We start from the raw sequence: 19,152 nt of genomic DNA, 5'->3' as shown, positions 1-19,152 counted from the left end.
CCTTATGAAGACTCTGATGCTGAAGACTCTATTCCCTCAGCATCCCCCCTGAAGACTACTCCTTTGGGGAAACTTTACATACCATGAGGGAACATTTCCACTGGGAAGGCCAGGATTACTCAGATTCTAAGAAAAGGCTCAGAGTTCCTTTTACTACCCCAGCACAGACCTCTTGCTATCCCTCCTGTTTTAGATATTGTGGATGATGTTTACTTGGAGTCTAGTTTAAATCCAGATTCTCTACCTCCTGCTCCAGCCAAACCAGACAGATACTACAGAGTACCTGACTCTCACAAATTCCTTTATAAAAGCCCTGTAGCTGACCCAGAAACAATTTCCCAGGGTCCTAAGGGAGCAAAAGCTTCTATGGCTAAAAATCCTGTGCCCTCTGAAAGGGATTCCAGAGCCCTAGATAGATGGGGAAACAAAATATACACCTCAGCAACTCTGGCTATGAGAGCATTAAATTGCCAGTTTCACATGTTGAAATATCAGCAATTCCTAATGTCTCAGTTAAAACAAAAATGATCACACATTCAGAACAGTCTGAATTAAAAGAAATGCAGGATCTGTTGCATGCAGCCGAACAGGTGGGCAAACATACTTTACAATGCGGATTTGATTCATTGGAAGCTTCCTATAGAGCAGCTGCTACTGGCTCTGTCATACGTAGACATGCTTGGTTAAAAGAACAAACCCTCCCTGACCATGTTAAAGCAAAATTACTGGATGCACTTTTACAGCAGGATGTATTATTTGGTGTCAAAGCAGAAGAGGTTTTAAAGAAAATGGAGGATAAGGCAAAGTCTATGCAAACGGTCAAGGATTTTTTGCAGGTACAACCCCCTCGTTTCAGCAGAAATTGGCCAACAAAAAACTGGTCCTTTCCAGCTTCAGACAGATCACAGAGGGGCAAATACAGACGCCCAAGGGGCAGAGGTCAGTCACAGGGCCCTTACAAACCTCACCAATGGGGTTCTGCTACCCAGAAAAGAGGAGAAGACAGGCCCCAAGCTAGCAGAAGACAAACACAATGACTCTATCCTCAAACTACCAAAGAAATCTCTCCTGGCAGCTCCCTTGGGAGGAAAACTAGCATTTTTTGCAGACAACTGGCACATCATCACAAAAGACAAATGGGTTCTAAACATTGTCTCTCAAGGATACAGATTCCACTTTCATACCTTACCAAGGCTCAAAGAAATGCCAAACCTGCTACCAAATCAATGGGCAGAGGCACAAAAACAAATTACAGCTCTCATGGACATGAGAGACATTCAACAGGTACCTACACAGGAGCAAGGACAAGGATTTTACTCAAGACTCTTCCTAGTCCCAAGAAAGGACAAAGCATGGAGACCCATTCTGGATCTTTCAATTCTGAACACCTATCTGCAAGTACCAAAATTCAAGATGCTTAACACTACAGCAGCTTCTTCCCATGCTGGGCAAGAATGCTTGGCTAGTCACTTTGGACCTCAAGGAGGCATACCTGCATGTCTCTATCAGACAAAATTGCAGAAGATACCTCCGCTTCATTGCAGGTTCAACACATTATCAATTCTCTGCACTGCCCTTTGGCTTATCTACTGAGCCCAGGGTCTTCACAAAATGCCTGGCACCAGTAATTGCATACTGCAGACAAAGAGGAATTCAAATATACCCATACCTGGACGACTGCCTTATTCAAGCAGAAAGCAAGGACATTCTTTTAAAGCATCTGGCATTTGTCAAACACCTTCTAAGTTGCCTAGGGTACACAGTAAATGAAAAGAAATCAAAACTAGTGCCCTCACAAAACATAATATTCCTGGGTGCCAGCTTGAATATAACGGCCCAGATGGCTTGTCTCACGCCAGACAAACGACGACAGCTGATTCAATATTTCAAAATAATGGCAAGAAAGACCCAACTCCCTGCAAGAAAAATTCTGCAGGCCTTGGGATTCATGGCATCTTGCATACTACTAATACCATTTGCAAAACTGCATATGAGGATATTACAATGGTACCTGAAAAGTGTATGGACTCAGCACAGCCACAGCTTGGAAACAATGATACCACTCATTCCCTGCCTTCAACAGGAGTTTCTATGGTGGGCACAGGCATGTCACCTCAACAAGGGTCAGCCTTTCACCTTACCCACAGCCAGGCAAACTATGACAACAGATGCATCGGACTATGCCTGGGGAGCACACATGGCAGGGCACTGCATTCAGGGCAAATGGACTTCAGATCAGAGGCATCTGCATATCAATCAAAAAGAAATGCTAGCAGTACAGAATGCCCTAACAGCTTTCAAGGACCTTCTACACCCAAGACAACTAATAATAAAGATGGACAATACCACAGTAATGTGGTACATAAGCAAGGGGGCACACATTCCTACCCTCTATGCAGGTAAGCAATGACCTTGTGGAACACTGCACTGTCTTACCAGGTTCAGTTACAAGCACAATTCCTGCCAGGAAAGAAAAACACATTGGCAGACGACCTAAACAGAAACATCATGGATCCACACGAATGGAAACTAGATCCACAAGTATTTGCAATGATAGCTCAAAAATGGGGACGCCCAGACAGATCTGTTTGCAAGCCCCCACAACCACCAACTTCAAAAATTTTGCACAAGGACCTTCCATCCATCAGCTTGTAAAGTGGACGCCCTCTCATTCAGTTGGAAAACATTAACAGTGTATGCCTTCCCTCCACTGCCTCTTCTAGCAAAGGTACTGCTGAAAGTCAAATTAGAGAGGCCACAAATGATACGCATTGCACCAGACTGGCCACAACAGCATTGGTATCCAATTTTAAGGAACATGGCCCAGGGCCCACCATGGATGTTTGCCACAAATTCCTCACCTGCTCACCCAGCAAGACAATCAGATTCTACACAGCCAGCTCAAGACTTTAAACCTGGCTGCATGGCAAATTACCTAAAGAACCAGCCAACACCTTTATCCAAAGCTGTTATGGATGTAATTCTGGAGGCCAGGAGGCCCAGCACCAGGAAAACCTATTCAGACAAATGAAAAAGATTTTGCACCTGGAACCAGGCTAAAGGCCTAAATCCCCTTGATCCAAACATCCCTCAGATTCTGCAATATTTAACTGAGATGCTACACAAACGACTTTCCTTTTCATCTATTAAGATCCATGCCTCGGCAATTTCAGCATGGATCCTCCTTTATTCTCACATCCACTCCTAAGACAGTACCTCAGAGGGGCTAAGAACTTAAGACCGCCAAGGAGAGCTCCAACACCTACTTGGGATCTCAACTTTGTTCTGGAAAAGCTTACACCGCCATCCTTTGAACCAGCTTTTTCAGCTGACTTAAAATTTCTTTCATGGAAAACTGCCCTACTACTAGCAATAACCTCAGCTAGAGGAGTCTCGGAGCTACAGGCACTAATGGCAGTGGAACCTTTCATCATTTTTCATCAAGACAGAGTCTCTCTATGAACTAACCCTTCCTTGATGCCAAAGGTGGTATCCAGTGTGGCCCTAAACCAAACCATTCACTTGCCCACCTTCTTCCCAAACCCCCAGAACAAAGGAGAAAGACTCCTGCACTCTCTGGACATTCACAGGCAATTACGTTACTACTTGGATAAAACTAAGGCTCTCAGAAAAACTGACCAGCTCTTTGTAGCCTATGCTACAGGATCACAAGGAAAAGCTATCTCAAAACAGACCATTTCTAAATGGATAGGGCATTGCATACGTTTCTGCTACTCACATCATGGGAAACCAGTACCTGCTAACATTAGGTCCCACTCTACCAGGGCTACAGCTACATCAGCAGCCTTTCTCAGGGAGTGCCAACAAAGGATATTCTGGAAGCTGCAACTTGAGTTCAGTGCACACCTTCAGCAAACACTATCACCTACCTCTATACTCTAAGACTAGAGCTGGTTTTGCCACTGCAGTTTTGCAGGGCGTACTAGCTTCTTCTAACCCTGTTTGACTCCACCTCCCATCCTTAGCTTTGGGATTCAACTGAAAAAAACAGAGCCACAACTTCCAGCTAGATAGCATTCAATGCAACCCAAATAAATCAATTTAAATGCTGTATTATTTGAAAAAAGTCCAGATAAAGATTTACTTAAATTTGCTTATACATCCAGTTGATTGCATGTAGGTCTTAGCTGGCCAAAGCTCAGAGTTTAAGCAGAAAATAATTCAAAATGTACCACTTGTATAAGGCAGAAACCGAATAACAATGAAGTGAAATGCCCCCATTTATCACTGGCTTTCAGGAATTCTAACAAGCATTAACTGAAAAAACAGAGCCACAACTTCCAGCTAGATAGTATTAAACCGAGTAACAATGAAGTAAACTACCCCCACCTATCACTGGTTATTCAGGAATTCTAACAAGTATTAACTGAAAAATCCAAGTGTGATGACTGCAGCAGTGTAACATGATGAATATAGTACAGTTTTGTACCTACCATAAATGTAGATGTTCGAGTGTTCACCCTGCTGCAGTCCAGGTTACCCTCCCTCCATCCCCTCTTCAACAGCTGAACTTATCTCTACCACTCTATCCTATACTACCTCTGTGGTGTATTTGCTTGTGCCTAAGGGTTTTGTTTTATTTTTATATAGCTATATGTATATATATATATATATATATATATATATATATATATATATATATATATATTTTTTTTTTTGCCTACCTATTGGGGGCACCTGACATCTGGGGCCATGAAAAACTGAAGAAAATGTCATCGGATGCCTCCTATAATCCCCTGGCGCACTGACGCCAGGGAAGAAGCGACAGCAACCGACGCCAGACCAAGACTTTGGAATTTGGGCCGACTGCGGGACCACCTGATGGCAGGATAAACAGAGTGTGATGACTGCAGCAGGGTGAACACTCGAACAATCTACATTTATGGTAGGTACAAAACTGTACTTTATGGAGCAGATTGAGTTTCAAGTCAGGAGACGGTCCCCAGTTCTGGAGCCGGTTACTCCAACTTTAAGATCTCCGATCTTGGAAAGAGCGAGATCACCTTCTTTGTCCTTCCATTCCTCCAGGAGCTTATCTGATGAAGTGGAGAGGGTGATGAAAAGACTGCTTTGTACACCAGCACTGGCAAAAATTTTGTTGACTCCAATCCGAAAGGAACCAGAGCCGACAAAGGCACTATCCCCTTCTTCTATTCCTTCTCCAACCCGTTCGGGGGCTTCGGAGCCAGAGGACTCGGACCCAATAGTAGTGAAAATGTGGGAACCTAGACCTCCAACAGGATCATCGGTTCCAAGGACTGCTCTGACTACCTCGGTTCTGTCGGAACCTGGGTAGTCTAGGAGCTGACGCTCTCCCATAGAGTCTGGGGAAGGGATTCAGATTGGACAGCTGTCCAAGCCGATTCTACCTCTCGGGGCTTTGGCACGGTTGAGCTCTGCTCCTACATCAGCTTCGGAGCCAACCACTCTGCCTCGGGGTTGGTCTTTTGGTTCTCTGAAGTCGGGGACATCCTCGGAGTGGGGTGTGGGGGCTTTTGAGCTGATGGAGATAGTCATGTCACCTTTGATGACTCCACTCTCAGGTTTGAGCACTCTTCCTCCTAAAGCGACTGTGTCAGTCTCAGCACCATCGCTCCCATCCAAGCGCAGAGACCCTAAGCCCCAGGGAAACCCCAATTGGTGAGACTGTCTCTACCAAAACTTCCCCAGATTACCCCTCTGAGGAGGTCCCGCTGTGCAAGAGAAAGCACATGATCTGCCTGGATGAGTCAATCACGTCAGACACCAACCTGGATGATTCAGTAGGGTCCCCACGGGTCCCCCTCTGAGGATGTCTCCTTTGCAGTCATCTTGGAGATCCTTAAGCAGAGGGGTGGCTGGCACCAGTACTTCTGAGGATGAGTCAGTGTATCTGAAAGCTTTTGGGTCTCGCCTACTGCCTCTTGGGTGTCTCCACATTTTGACCAGCTAATGAACGTTATTTCTGGACAGGTGTGTGGCTCTTCCAATACAGTGGAGCCTGTTCTGAGGAGGCCTAACAAATTCATTACTGCTCCCACAGACAGAGTTTTTGACAAAAGGGGTCCCACTGGATGCAATGGTGGTGGTGACTGCGGCCACCAAAAAGGAGTGATCTGAAACTTTCTGTTCTGTTCAGCCACTGAATAAAGACTCTGGGATGATGGACAGGTATGGAAAGCGTATCTTCTCTTCAGCGACATTTACACTTCGGTTGCTGAATTACTTGACCCATTTTACCAGACTTCAAAGGGATCTCCTGAAAGAGCTAGGAGAATACCCTGCAGGGTACGGTAGCAGCTGGAGTTTTGGACAAGGTTTCTTCTCAGCTCTCCACTCTAAACTCAGTGGTCAACTCCTCTATGCGTCTGATTTCATATGCAGCCAATGGAGTGAGTAGGGTAGCGGCTTCAGGAATCTCCTTAAGGAGGGATTCCTATCTGCGCCTGTGCAACTTTGCTGAACCCTTCAGGTCTTCCTTCACTAATGCCCTATTTGATGGCTCGTCATTGTTCGGGCCCACTGTTAGAGACCTTGATCAGGTGCGAGCAGGAGGGAAAAACTCTGTCTGCCATTGGGGTCCATTTTTCCATCCTCACTAAACCTTATCCCAAAGGTCAGAGAGGAGGGAAAATGTGGTTCCGCAAATCCCAGAGAGTATTTCCCGGCGCACATGGTGATTCTTCCCCTGGGGCAGAGGAGGAAGTAACAATGGAAGATGCCGACCTTGTGGCAGAGGGGGTCCACAGAACCAGGGTGACAGGGAATCCTTCCCTGGGAAGCCTTTTCAGTGCTTCTGAATGGAGGCCCATCTGTCCGTCTCTGGAGGCAGTCGGGGGACACTTATCGTTGTACCCAAAGGACTGGCTAGATATCACACAAGACCAATAAGCACAAAAGAGCATATCCAGAGGTTATTATATACCCTTTTCCACTCCCCCTTTGGAAAAACAGCCCATTTTGGATCTCAGCAGATTAAACAAGTCTGTAAAAAAAAGAATCAGTTCCAGATGGTGACACTGCAGTCAGTATTTCCCTTTATGGGGAAAGACGATTGGATGTGCTTAATAGATCTCCATGATGGGTACTACCACATAAAAATGGACAGGTGATACAGGAGACACTTAAGCTTTCAGCTGGGAGCCAGTCATTACTAGTTTTGAACCTTGCCCTTTGGTCTCACTACAGCCCCCGGAGTGTTCGCCAAATGCATGGCAGTGGTTAGGGCTCACTTGAGGCGCCTGGGATGCCGCGTGTTTCCATACCTAGACGACGGGCTCCTAACTCCCACCACCAAGCATCTACTACAGCAAGAAAGGAATGAAACTATTCATCTTTGTGCCAATCTGAGCATCTCAATAAATTTTAAAAAATCTGCCTTTTTGCCTTCATAGCATCTTATATTCTTAGGTGCACAGTTAGACTCAAGGAGAATGCAGGCAAGACTTATCCCCAAAAAGATTCAGTCCCTACACCATCAAATCAGGAACTTGATATCCAAAACAAAAGTACAGGCAAAGACTGTACTGCAGGCTCTGGGCACCATGGTGGCTTCAATCATGTTAGTACCTCTAGCACATCTGCACATGAGAATCCTCCAATGGCTACTCTTCTCCCAGTGGTCCATGCATGATCTACCACTGTCTCACAAGATTATTATTACAGAGTCATGCAAAAAAGGACCTACGGTGGTGGCTTCAAATGACTCAGTTGACCACGGGCTGCCCTGTTGTATTTCATTCACTTACAGTTCTAAGCACAATTATCAGACAAAGTGAAAGGTCATTCCACAAGAGCTGTTTCAACTTCCTTTGCGTTCCAGGCCAGACTACCTTTGGATTCGATTTGTGTAGCAGCCACATGGGTCAGGCCTCATGCCATTTATTACTCATTACAAAGTGGACATGGCCTCCCAGAACAGAGCTTCCTTTGGGTCCACTGTTCTGAAGAGTTTATTCCCTTGAGCCACCCAAGAAAGAAGGTGCTAGGGACGCTGTCCCAACCAGCAAGGAATGAAGGCGAGATAGGACAACATAACATTGTTATATACTCACCATAACATTCCATGTTTATTGTCCATCTCGCCTTCATTTTTGCGTCCCACCCTCCTTCCCCCTCTTTTGCTCCTGGAGGATTGGGTGGATTATTTTTATCTATTTTGCATTATGGAATCTCTGTTTCCCTCCTGGCTGTCATATACTCTAGTTGTTTACTGTTATTTGATATTATGCCTTCGCTTGCAAACAAGATCTGGGTAATTTTCCCTGTGCATCATGGGATAGGGCATAGCCTTGAGCCAGTGGAAGATCGCGAGCTTTTGAATTAAGGCCAAGTCGGAACCGATGCTCAGTTCCGAACCCAACCAGCAAGGAATGAAGGCAAGATGGACAACAAACATGGAACGTTATGGTGAGTACATAACTTCTTATTTCTCTAAATCCCCACTGCTGACAGTTCTTTTCAAACTTGCCTTCTGGTTTATCTTTAGACAGGGAAACCTTGAGCTCTGTTTTTGTTTCCATTCTTCTTCTTGTGAATGTATCACAATGGGTCTTTTCTTCATTTTCTGCCTCCACATAGGCATCCTTCACTATTTTAACAAATGGAGTCGTTTGACAAGGTTCTATATTATGACACTAAAGATTCCTCCTTTTCAGTCTCTGTAATGATGTCTTTCTCTGTCATAAAAACTGTGTCTTTCTGGTAATATTTCCTCTTTGCCCCTAGGCAAAGCCAGATTTCAGTCCCTTTTGAAACTTTTACACTTATCCCTTTTTCTTTTTCAGGACTGTGTATTTCTTAATAGTATGTCAAGCTGCTATTGTATTTCTCCATTCTTACTTGGAGTACAGTCCAAATTGTGTATTCTTGTTATTGTGCCAGGCTGTTGTAGCCCTTCTCCATTCTGACTTGCAGCAGACTAAGAATTACGTATTGTTAATAATCTGTGAGGCTGCTGCTCCCCCCCAATCATCAGTTTTACTTGATTTATATTGAGGCAACTACTGTACTCCATCCTCCCCCAATTTTTACCATGACTTGAACTGGGGAAAGTCTTGACCTATTACAGTATCATGTGTTAGATTAGGAAATAGAGCAATATGATGCAGTACTTTACCCAACAGTGTCTGAATGTTGCAGGCTACTTTTTCATATTTCCATGAACACATATCACTTCTACCTTTCTTTTATCATAGGTTTTATGCTTGCAGGCATACGGTTCCTTGAGAAGTGTAACTATGTTCCCAGAATATAATAATCCCTCCAGTTCCTTCCCATCAACCATTGTTGTAGCACAGAGACAATAGCCTGATTTTACAGGTGCAACAGTAACTTCACACTGTACTAGTACAAGTTAATTAGCATGTTGCTTAGAAAATAAGTTTATAAATGGTTCAGAATGCCTTTTTTTATTAGCAGCTTGTTTAAGACAATCAATTTTTTGTTAGGTACACCAGTAGGTAAACAGTTTCCTGTTTCCCATATTTAAAGCATTATTTCACTGGCCAAAATTCTCTGGGTGCTTGCAGATAACTACACATTGTCCGTTACAGGCTTAGTTTGCTTAGTTCTAAACAAGGCTTTCAGTTAGCACAACTAACTTGCCCATGCTCTTTGCTTTATTGTGAAATGCCCATTTTATATGAATTATTTAGGAGTACCCAATTGAATTTGCTAAGAGCTAAAATATCTATTATTTGCTTTTGCTCTTTTCTTCATGATATAGCCATAACTTTATAGTATCTTTTAAGTAACTCATTTCAACTCTTACCATTTTGTTATTAAATGTCTGGTTGTGAAAAAAAGAGAATTTTGGCCCATTCAGGTTGAGACTCTGTCCTGAGTTGTATACCTATGAAAAGCAATGAGATCCAGCATTGCCGTTGTCCTCACTGAAAAGTTTCAGTGGTGGGGTGTTCTTTTGAGTGGGCATTTTAGATACTAACAAGTTTATTTCTTCATGAAGACTGAACAGTTGTCTGTTGGTAGACTCGTTTTGCTCCTGAAAGGAAAGGTCAGCATGGACTACATTAGAGATGCATAGTTTTTGTACCACTGCTTCCATAAACGTATCCATTTTGGATAAAGCAGAGGTAATCGTTCACTCACACACACGTTTCCCCATCTCTGTTTAGATGGGAAAACAAATCTCAGATTTAAGTGCACTGCAGGCTGTGAAAAAGGAATGAAATTTGGCAGCTTGGAAAGATGACCAAATTCTGTTTGTATTCTCCACCAGTGTAGTAATAGTGGGTAAAATACACTGCAGGAAGATTTCACAAGTTCAGTGTGCGCTGCTCATAGCGACAGTCAAGTAAATGAAGCAAAATACTTTACTCAGCAGCAATAAAATATAAATTCTTCCATTGAATTCAGGTTTCCACCTGCAGTAAAACTTTCAAACAGATCTTGTAAAATTAAACCATTTGTTCACTTGGCTCTTCCTCTCTTTTTCCTATTACTCTTCTTTATTTTGTCATGCAGTACCTCCACTGCCTAAGAAGTGTCCTGACTCCTAGTAAGCTTTGCCCTCTTCCCAGAGAGGTCGTAGTCTCTGTCTTCCCTGCTACAACTCTTCCTTTAATGTCATCACAACAGTTCCTTCTACTTGTTTTATGGTCTGTTCTACCTTAGTGTTTGCTGTAGGCATTCCAGCTTAAACATTATACGCTTTCAATCACATTTCTTAAAAGTCTGAGCACCTGCTCAGTAATACATATTACACAATGACTGGCCAGTAATACTCAAAAAGAGCATGCTGATTGGTCAGCCCAACCAGTGTGCCTGTTGTAAATCCGAGAATATACCAATGGAAAAAGGTCTGGTCACCTTGACTTTTTTCCATTAGTATATCCTATAAAATTTTTCTTTTTCTTTCTTTTTTTTTTAAATATATTTACAACACGGAAGACCTCAAATGAACGAGGGGACAGTACAGAGAAAGATAAGAGGATAATCAGGTATGTTCTGCAAAACTAAAGAAACACCTGATTATCTTTTATTTTCTTTGTCCCATCTCTCCCAAACATTAAAGGTCTCCTGGATTCTTTTTTCTTAAGAAATGAATAAAACAACGGAGATCTTCCTTTCTCCGCTGCTCCCTTTACACAGCACTGATGTACTGCGTAAGCATGGGAACACAAGTCATATATGCATGCGCAGTACATCAGGAAAGCCCCAGAATACTGGAGAAAATGCGGAAGAGCAAGATGGAGGCGTTATACAAAGACATTATTTAATAATTAAGTATTTTTTTTTTAAATAATGTCATTGTATAATAGCAATAACCAACTCTGTGGTGTGGCATATTGAAGATTTACCCATGGTTAGTGTGGTTTAATCATGGGGACGAAGCCCAAGTGATTAAATAAAGCCAACCAAGAGTAAATTGAAATATACCACAACCACAGAGTCGGTTATTGCTATTATACCATGACATTATTTAAGAAAAAAATACTTTTCTTAAATAATGTCTTTGTATAACGGCGCATTACTGTTCTTCTGCGGCAGGTGGTATATTGCTGGCCTGTTCTGATGTACTGCGCATGCGTATGGGACTTGTACTCCAATGCTTACGCAGTACATCAGGGCTGTGAAGACGTAGCAATGGAGAAAGGAAGATCTCTATTGCTCCTCCTTCATTATAATTAATAAAAAAAAAAAGAAGAACCCAGGGGACTTTGTATGTTAGGGAGAGTCAGGACAGACAAAATAAAAGGATAATCAGGTAAGTTTTTAAGTTTTGTAGAACATGCCTGATTATCATTTTATTTCTGTCTGTGCCATCTCCCGAATGTAAAATGTCTTCCATTTTCGTTTTGTATTAAAAAAAAGTAAAAAAAAATAAAAATACGAGATATACTAATGGGAAAAAGTCTGGGCAACCGGACCTTTTCCTGTTGATATATTCCCGGATTTACAACAGGCACGCTGGTTGGGCTGGCCAGTCAGCGTGCTCGTTTTTGAATGCTAATGGCCAGTCATTGTATAATATAGCAATAACTGACGAAGTCGGTGTGGTATATTGAAGATTTACCCACAGTTGGCATTATTTAATCACTCGGGATTCACCCTCATGTTTAAACCACACTTACCTTGGGTAAATCTTCAATGTACCACACCAGTGTTGTCAGTTATTGCTTTAACATAACATAAAAACAGTAATTTTACAACAAAACAGCATATTTCTGTTTCTTACATTTAGTTGCTGCTCTTTTGTCATTTGAGGTTTATGTATGCTGGTGAGATTCAGGTTGTGGTAGCCAGAGTTATTTCTCTGTGATTGGGTGGTTTTGTCAGAGTGCATGTTGTAGAACATTACATAGGTTACATTGTATAATGACTTCTTTGGATGTCACGTAGCATAGCTAACCCTGTAATTCGAAGTGTGTCAGTTTTCATGTGGGATTACATTTGTAAGATTTTTGGATGGAACACTTTCATGTTTATTTGCATTGTTATGGCATGGGGTATATAAATTGATTAGGCCGTGCCTTTCTTTCCATTATTATAATACATTGTTTTTGCATGGTTTCTCTTCATAATCATTACTGATTTTAATATAAACTTGGAGTACTCTTTGTTTGTGTCTTTTGACTTTTCCCGGTTAGGGGTCGCCACAGCGGAACTCTGGTCCGCTAATGATTGGCAGTAGATTTTTATGTGCTGGCTTGCCGGGCCTAACGCACAACCTTCAACGAAGGAATGCCCATTCACGCATGTCGCCACACAGAAGACGCTCTGAGAATCGAACGGGCAACGTCTAACTGTGAGGTGACAATGCTACCGCAGCACCACCCTTTCCTTTTTTTTTTTTTTGAGGAATAAATGTGTTTATCAAATATTCTGTCATTTGCTACAAACGACCCATGACTTTGGAACAAAGCTTCATTTCTTGGTTCACTCTTAGATCACTGAAGCTTATACAGCCTGTGAGAACAAGTAAGTAATACCATTCTTTATAGCATTGCTTGCCTACTGTAGGTTATTAAAATTTTTGTCTCCCCTTCCTCTTGGCACGTGGCTGCAGTTGATTTACAGACGTCATTATTTACTACTGAAAAATTCTTGTTTTATTTCAAATGTTAAATAATGGATGTTTTGGAAATTTGATATTGGTCAAACATATCTGTGCATTATCTCTGGAATGTAACTCACACTGAGACAGTACTTGAATTTAAATCAAATAATATACTGGCAGCGCAAGTAACTGGTCGTCTTTTGTACTGCTTGAAAGAGAAAAAACAAGTTTCTGTTTGCAGCATAACCTCACACCAAAAAACAACCATGTTAACATCAGTATTCATTCTTTTATCTCCATAGTTCCAAGAATTTTTATTTTGGGTCCTCCTGCATCAGGAAAGAAGACAATTGTAAGTATGAATGGATCTGTTAATAGTAACAGAAAGACAGAGGAAGACGTGCTGAAAGTATCTTTATGAGGGTTTTTCATCCCTTAGGGTAGTCTCAGATTTCAGTTTCTTTGATATGATTATCTTGGAAATGGAATTTGACAATAAATGGCAAAAAAAATATTGTTGGTTGTGTTAATTAGCAGAACAAAGCTCATTTGTTAAAGTACCACGCATTTTCTCTTTCCATTAAACAGAATGGTAGAAAGTGTAAATATGTGGTTTACATTATTAATATTTATAATGTAATTTTAGAAATGTATGCTTATATTCATTTGTGATGATGCTTGTTTACTGACTCATCCTTTGAAAAAATGCAATTCCAGTAAGTATTATTTGCAGGGGGCATACTCCTTCTGCCCCTTTACTAAGGTCATACTTGGTCTGGGAGTAAAGGAAAATGATTTTCATACTTCAGTATGCTGGTTTTGAGCAGCTAAATTCCACCTCTTGTGAACCAAGAAAACTAGCTTAGGAATGGACAATGCTGTTTCTTAGTAGCAGCTTCTGTTCTAGATTCAGTTAAAAACTCAACCAGTGCAGGTCTTTCATTTAGGACTTCCCCTATCCCTTTCTCTTTGTCTGTATCATGATATCAATCCCTAATAGGGAAGGCAGTCACTAGACTGCAATCCAAATGTCTCCTTGACCTCTTCCCATTCTATTACCATTCCTTCTCTAATTATTTGTTCCCAATACCTCTGTTCCTTTGCCAGTTCCCTCCATTAAATCACAGCCCCCCTTGTCTGTTTTCTGTACCCCAAATTGCAGTCATCCCTATTGACAGAATCTCCTTTCTCCATCCCTGTGTTGGCTTAGTTCTTAGAATACTTTTTGCTACTTTATGAATATAAAATTGTGTATGACTGTTATTTTCCTCAAGGATCTGCATTCAAAATCCCACTTTTTCTTTATTTCTTGAATTACCCTTCCACTTCATCATCATCCCTTTCAGGTTTGAATTGTAGCTTTCTGATTTTCCCCATTTGGTATCATTACCACTGTCTTGTCTGTACCAAGTTTCATCCCATGTGCCTTCAATTTTGTATTCCATTCTCCTGTCTTTTGCTGAAATTCTTGTTCAGAGGACACCTATATTGCCATATTGTCTACATACAACAACTTAGTTGATCTGTTCCCACCAGACTGTTTGGTGATGTAGCCCATCCCCAGAATGAACAGAAGTAAGCTCAGAGATGAACCGTGATGTATAACCACTCCCACTGGAAACCACTCAGTGAGACTGAACACTATTTGCACTTGAGTCGGTGGGTTCTTGTATATAGCCTGCACTAATTCTACCATTGTTTCTGGGACACTAAACCACTGCAAGACTGCCCAGATCAGCTTTTCTGGGACCTTGTCATATGCTCTCAACAAGTCTAGGAAAGCTTATTTGGACTTTTTACTCATCTTTAGCTTTTCTCAACTGTTTGCCTCACATATTGGGTCAGTTGTGCTGCATCCTGGTCTGAATCTTGTATTAATTTATCAGTCACCCTCTCCAGAACTTTCATGAAGTGTGACAGGAGTTTGATACGTCTGTACTGCCCATGGTTGTGAATGTCCCCTTTGTTCTTGTACACTAGCACTAGTATGCTTATTCTCCTTTGGTATTTTTAGTGATTTTAAGCTTGTACTGTGCTTTACATTTTCTAATAGTATTCAGCGTCTTATATGGCATGTTTCAGCATGGTCCTGAGATATGGTGCCATCCCCAGCCCATTGCTGCCTCCAAGGGGCGTCTTTTTTTAAATAAACAAAAGGCAAGGAAAACACCAAAGAACCCTTAACAAAACAAAAAAATGATTCTAACGCTGGGCAATGCACAAATGCACCCCCTCAAAAAACTTGGACAACATCCAGCAAGTAGGCCCTTCAGAGCTACCCAGAAACAATGCTCCTTCAGAAACCTCGCATCAAGGCCCCCCCAATCAGTTCCCCAGCCATCTGGTTTTTCCCTCATATCAGCGCGCTCCGCCCAAGGCGGGATAATAACTGGCCAGGATACACACCAAAAGGAGACCACAGACGGGCTCGCATCGGAGACCATCCAGGTGCAGATAACCATAGGCAAGACTGTGAGGTAACCCTAGGCAACCCAGCTCTGACACACTGCAAACCTCACCTCACACTACTCACAAACTCACAGGCAACCACATGAAAAGGATACTAAAACACCACAAAATAAAACCATCACCAGGTGACAACCCCAATTACCCCACCATCTCACTAAAACACTACATACCAAAAAAAACAGCCATTTGCCAAAGTTCCAAAAACACATGGAACAACTAGTCACCATCCCCACAAGAGGAGATAACATACTTGATCTCATAGTCACCTGAAATCTCATCATACACACAATGGGAGCACCTCATCATCACCCGTAATGGGGAGACCCTCACACAACCATCACAAATACCCCTGGCTTCTCATCCCACCCTCACCCCACCCACTCGCAAAGTTAAAATCACAAAGTAAAGACACACTTAAAAAAAGACCACAGTAACTTCTCTCCACTGGTGTCCCATCCCTTCAGGGATACCGGGCCCATGGAAAACAATACTAAGCTACAAACGCCTTCTAACAAACCCCAAGGGACTGCATGGCTAAGGCAATCCCAAGCAAAACAAACACTCTTGGAACCAACTTTAAGGCATCCCAACAAAAACAAACCCCAGCCATAAAGAAGGCAACCCCAAACAAAGTGGACAACAAGTAAAGGAAGCTACTACAAAAAAAAAAAAAAAAGCTTGATCAATATAAGTAAAAATAAAAAGAGAGAAAAGATCTAAATAATCATAAAATGAGAGAAAGCAGATAAAAATAGCAAAAGAAAAAATAGGAAAGGAAATAAGGCCTATGTTAGAAACCTACTAGGAAAAGAAAATACTATGGTCAGAACTAGTTAAACTCGATGTGATGATTACTGATACTTCAGACATGGAATGTTTCAACATGGCTAACAGACTGGCTGGACATCCCTCAGTGCAAATCGAAAAAGAAACTTCTCCCCTACCCAAACCAAAGCCCCCCAATATAAAACAGCGCCCAAGTGAGAACTGCTCTCTCCTGAGCAAAAACACAGCATCCATGGGACCCGATGGTGTCCCCATGTGTGCTCACCCAACTAAATAAGATATTAACAGCTAGGACAGCGACAGAATCAGAATTAAACCTACAGCTCTGACACCAGGACTCCCAAAGGTCTAACTGCAACACTGTGTGGGCACACTGCATCTGTGGTCCCCTGGAAGACCCTGAAATTACCGCCCATTAGCTTGACAAGCCTTATCATGGAGAGGATCATAGAGGATCATATAACCCCATAAATAAATAATATTAGGAATTTGCAAGACATTGATCCAACCCAGTTTTGCTTTGTCAAAGGCAGATCATGCCTTTTAAACTTGGTTGACTTTTTCAAAACAGTCCCCACGGTCAAAATTGTCAAAGCCAAATATGATGACAACAGCCCTCCTTCACAGCCTACCTCGATCTGGCATACGGGTATCATTGAAAATTGAAAACTCATCAGTTAAAATGTTAACCCATACATCACAAGATGGGTTGCAAGATGGCTGAGGGACACAAGTTGCTGTTGCTGGCTCAGACTCAAAGCCTGTCAGCCAAAGCCTGTCACAAGTGGTGTCAGTCAGGGTATCCATTGTCTGGCATCTACTTTGGCATCTACTTCTCTCTTACACAGTAAAACAGAGAGGGTTAACAAAGTGAACTAGACTGCACATGGCTGGCAAAGGGCTGCATTCTGACATATCTGACACAGATATCCTTCAGAAGGACGGATAACTGGCAGAGCCACGAAAGTGCCAAAGCTGCAAGCTAAAAAATGCCAAAAAAACATATAAATATCATCATAAAAATACCTAAATACCCCCAAATAGGTGGCAATCCACTGAGTAACTAGGCACAGAAGAGGTCAGGGAATAGTGGTCTGGGGACCCAGTAGTCTGTCATCTAGTAGTTAGGAAGTAAAGTGAGCCATGCCACCCTAGTTGATTGGATTCTTTATCTAGATCAAGGGAGTCATAGAAAGGATTCATCATCTCATCATCTCCTCACTCATTGAGCACAATGAATCATCACAATAATGTTCGATGTTCGAGGACTGACCATGCCTGAGAGCAGCAGGCCAGGCCACCTCAAGGCCACAAAAACAAAAAAAAAAAAAAAAATAAATCTCAAAAAATCTGCCTGAACCTCCCCGACTCCAGTCGCTTATTCAGTCTCAGACACCGCTTCGCAGGTGACCCTAACATACAAGGCCATGTCAAAACCAAACCATGATTTGAATTTGTCAAAAAAAAAAATAAATCCATTGAATCCATCAGGGCCACAAGGGCGGAGACTTTACCGACACGCTATTAGGTATTGGAGGGGAGGGATAGATTCATCACCCAAAGACTCCTGTGGGCTGAAAAAAAAACAAAACATGTGAGGCAGAGCACTGGCTCCTTGTTCAAGTGTTCAAGAGAAATGGATGGAAATGATGGGGAGATCCAGATAGGAATTAGGAATTACCTCAGTGTCTCGGTAGAGGCACAGCAAAGCAAAAAAATATAGTTCCCCATACTATACTAAAGGTGGTTAAGCCTAAAACAATGGGGGGCTTTATAAATGCCCCCGGCAAGATAGTAGTAAGTATGAACCTATGAACCTATGAACCTATATGAGGATGGAGATTTCTTTACAACTTTTCATCATTTTCCTTCTTTTGCTATATAGTTAATGAATATGGAAGTATCACCAGGGTGTTTTATTCCTGAATTTACCATTATAATTAGGGTGAACAGCTATGGACATTTCCATGCAACTGTTTGGGGACTGGTAAAAGTCAGAAGGGACTGTAGCAATGCTCTCAGCTGGGTCTTATTTGCAGGGGTTTGTTGGAAATGTTGTGTAGATCTTCTAGAAGCTGAAGTAGGTTTGACCTAGCGAAGATCCTAAATATGGTCTTTTTTGGTGGTGGGGGTGATATCACTAGTCCTGATAGAGAAGATGGGTTCCTGTCAAAATGTTGGCACTCAAAATGCCAACTGCCAAGAAGCCAAAAAAAAAAAAAAAAAACAAAAGACCAAAAACCTGGAAAAGAGTGAATCTCAAAAATCTCTGTTCTTCTTAAAACTTGTATGGGAGTAAGCCCCCTTCCTGCACCCCCCCCCTCCCGAACTTATATGTACCAACTTCAAGATCACCATACCTGGGAGAAACGAAAATATGACCGTGAAATGGCATCTTGGACTTGGTATATACAACTCCGATCTTTTGGTCATTCATTCTCCACATTTTGGGACTCTCTGTAGATGGTCTTGACATTTCAAATGGTTAACAAGATGATGACTGAGTTGTGGTCAGATATAACTAGGGATGAGGGGATGAATTACAAAAGTCCAGGAAATGGTGATCATGTCCATTTTTAGAAGACTAATTGTGCTATTCAACATTTGGGTAATTTAAATCCCCTAGCAAGAATGTATTTGGTTTGATATTTACATCCTCAGTGCTAGTAAGGTAATTCCCATGATCTTTGGGGGACATTGATGGGGATCTGTAGCTAGCACTGAAGCACTAGCCAGATTTGTTAATGGTCATTCTAAGCTCCAGGAGCTCCAAGTTAGGTTTGTGGGTAATTTGAAGCGAGGTTATGGTATTTCTGACAAAAACAAATACTATCCTGAATTTACCCAGGGGCCGGAAGGGATGATAGGTACTAAAC

General features: G+C 42.1%; 1 protein-coding gene across 2 annotated transcripts in view; it reads left to right on the top strand.

Moving 5' to 3' along the window:
• Positions 1-19,152, top strand: part of AK8 (adenylate kinase 8) — a 2,747,949-nt gene that overhangs the window by 334,539 nt on the left and 2,394,258 nt on the right. For both annotated transcript variants that reach the window (XM_044058631.1, XM_044058632.1), the window contains exon 3: positions 13,324-13,373. In XM_044058631.1, the coding sequence (XP_043914566.1) occupies positions 13,324-13,373 (50 nt within the window). The remainder of the gene's footprint in view (positions 1-13,323; positions 13,374-19,152) is intronic.

This window comes from Protopterus annectens, chromosome 16.part0 (genome assembly GCF_019279795.1).
Source record: "Protopterus annectens isolate FY-2018-M chromosome 16.part0, PAN1.0, whole genome shotgun sequence".
NCBI classification, from domain to species: domain Eukaryota; kingdom Metazoa; phylum Chordata; order Ceratodontiformes; family Protopteridae; genus Protopterus; species Protopterus annectens.
This window is presented reverse-complemented; position numbering and strand designations above follow the sequence as displayed.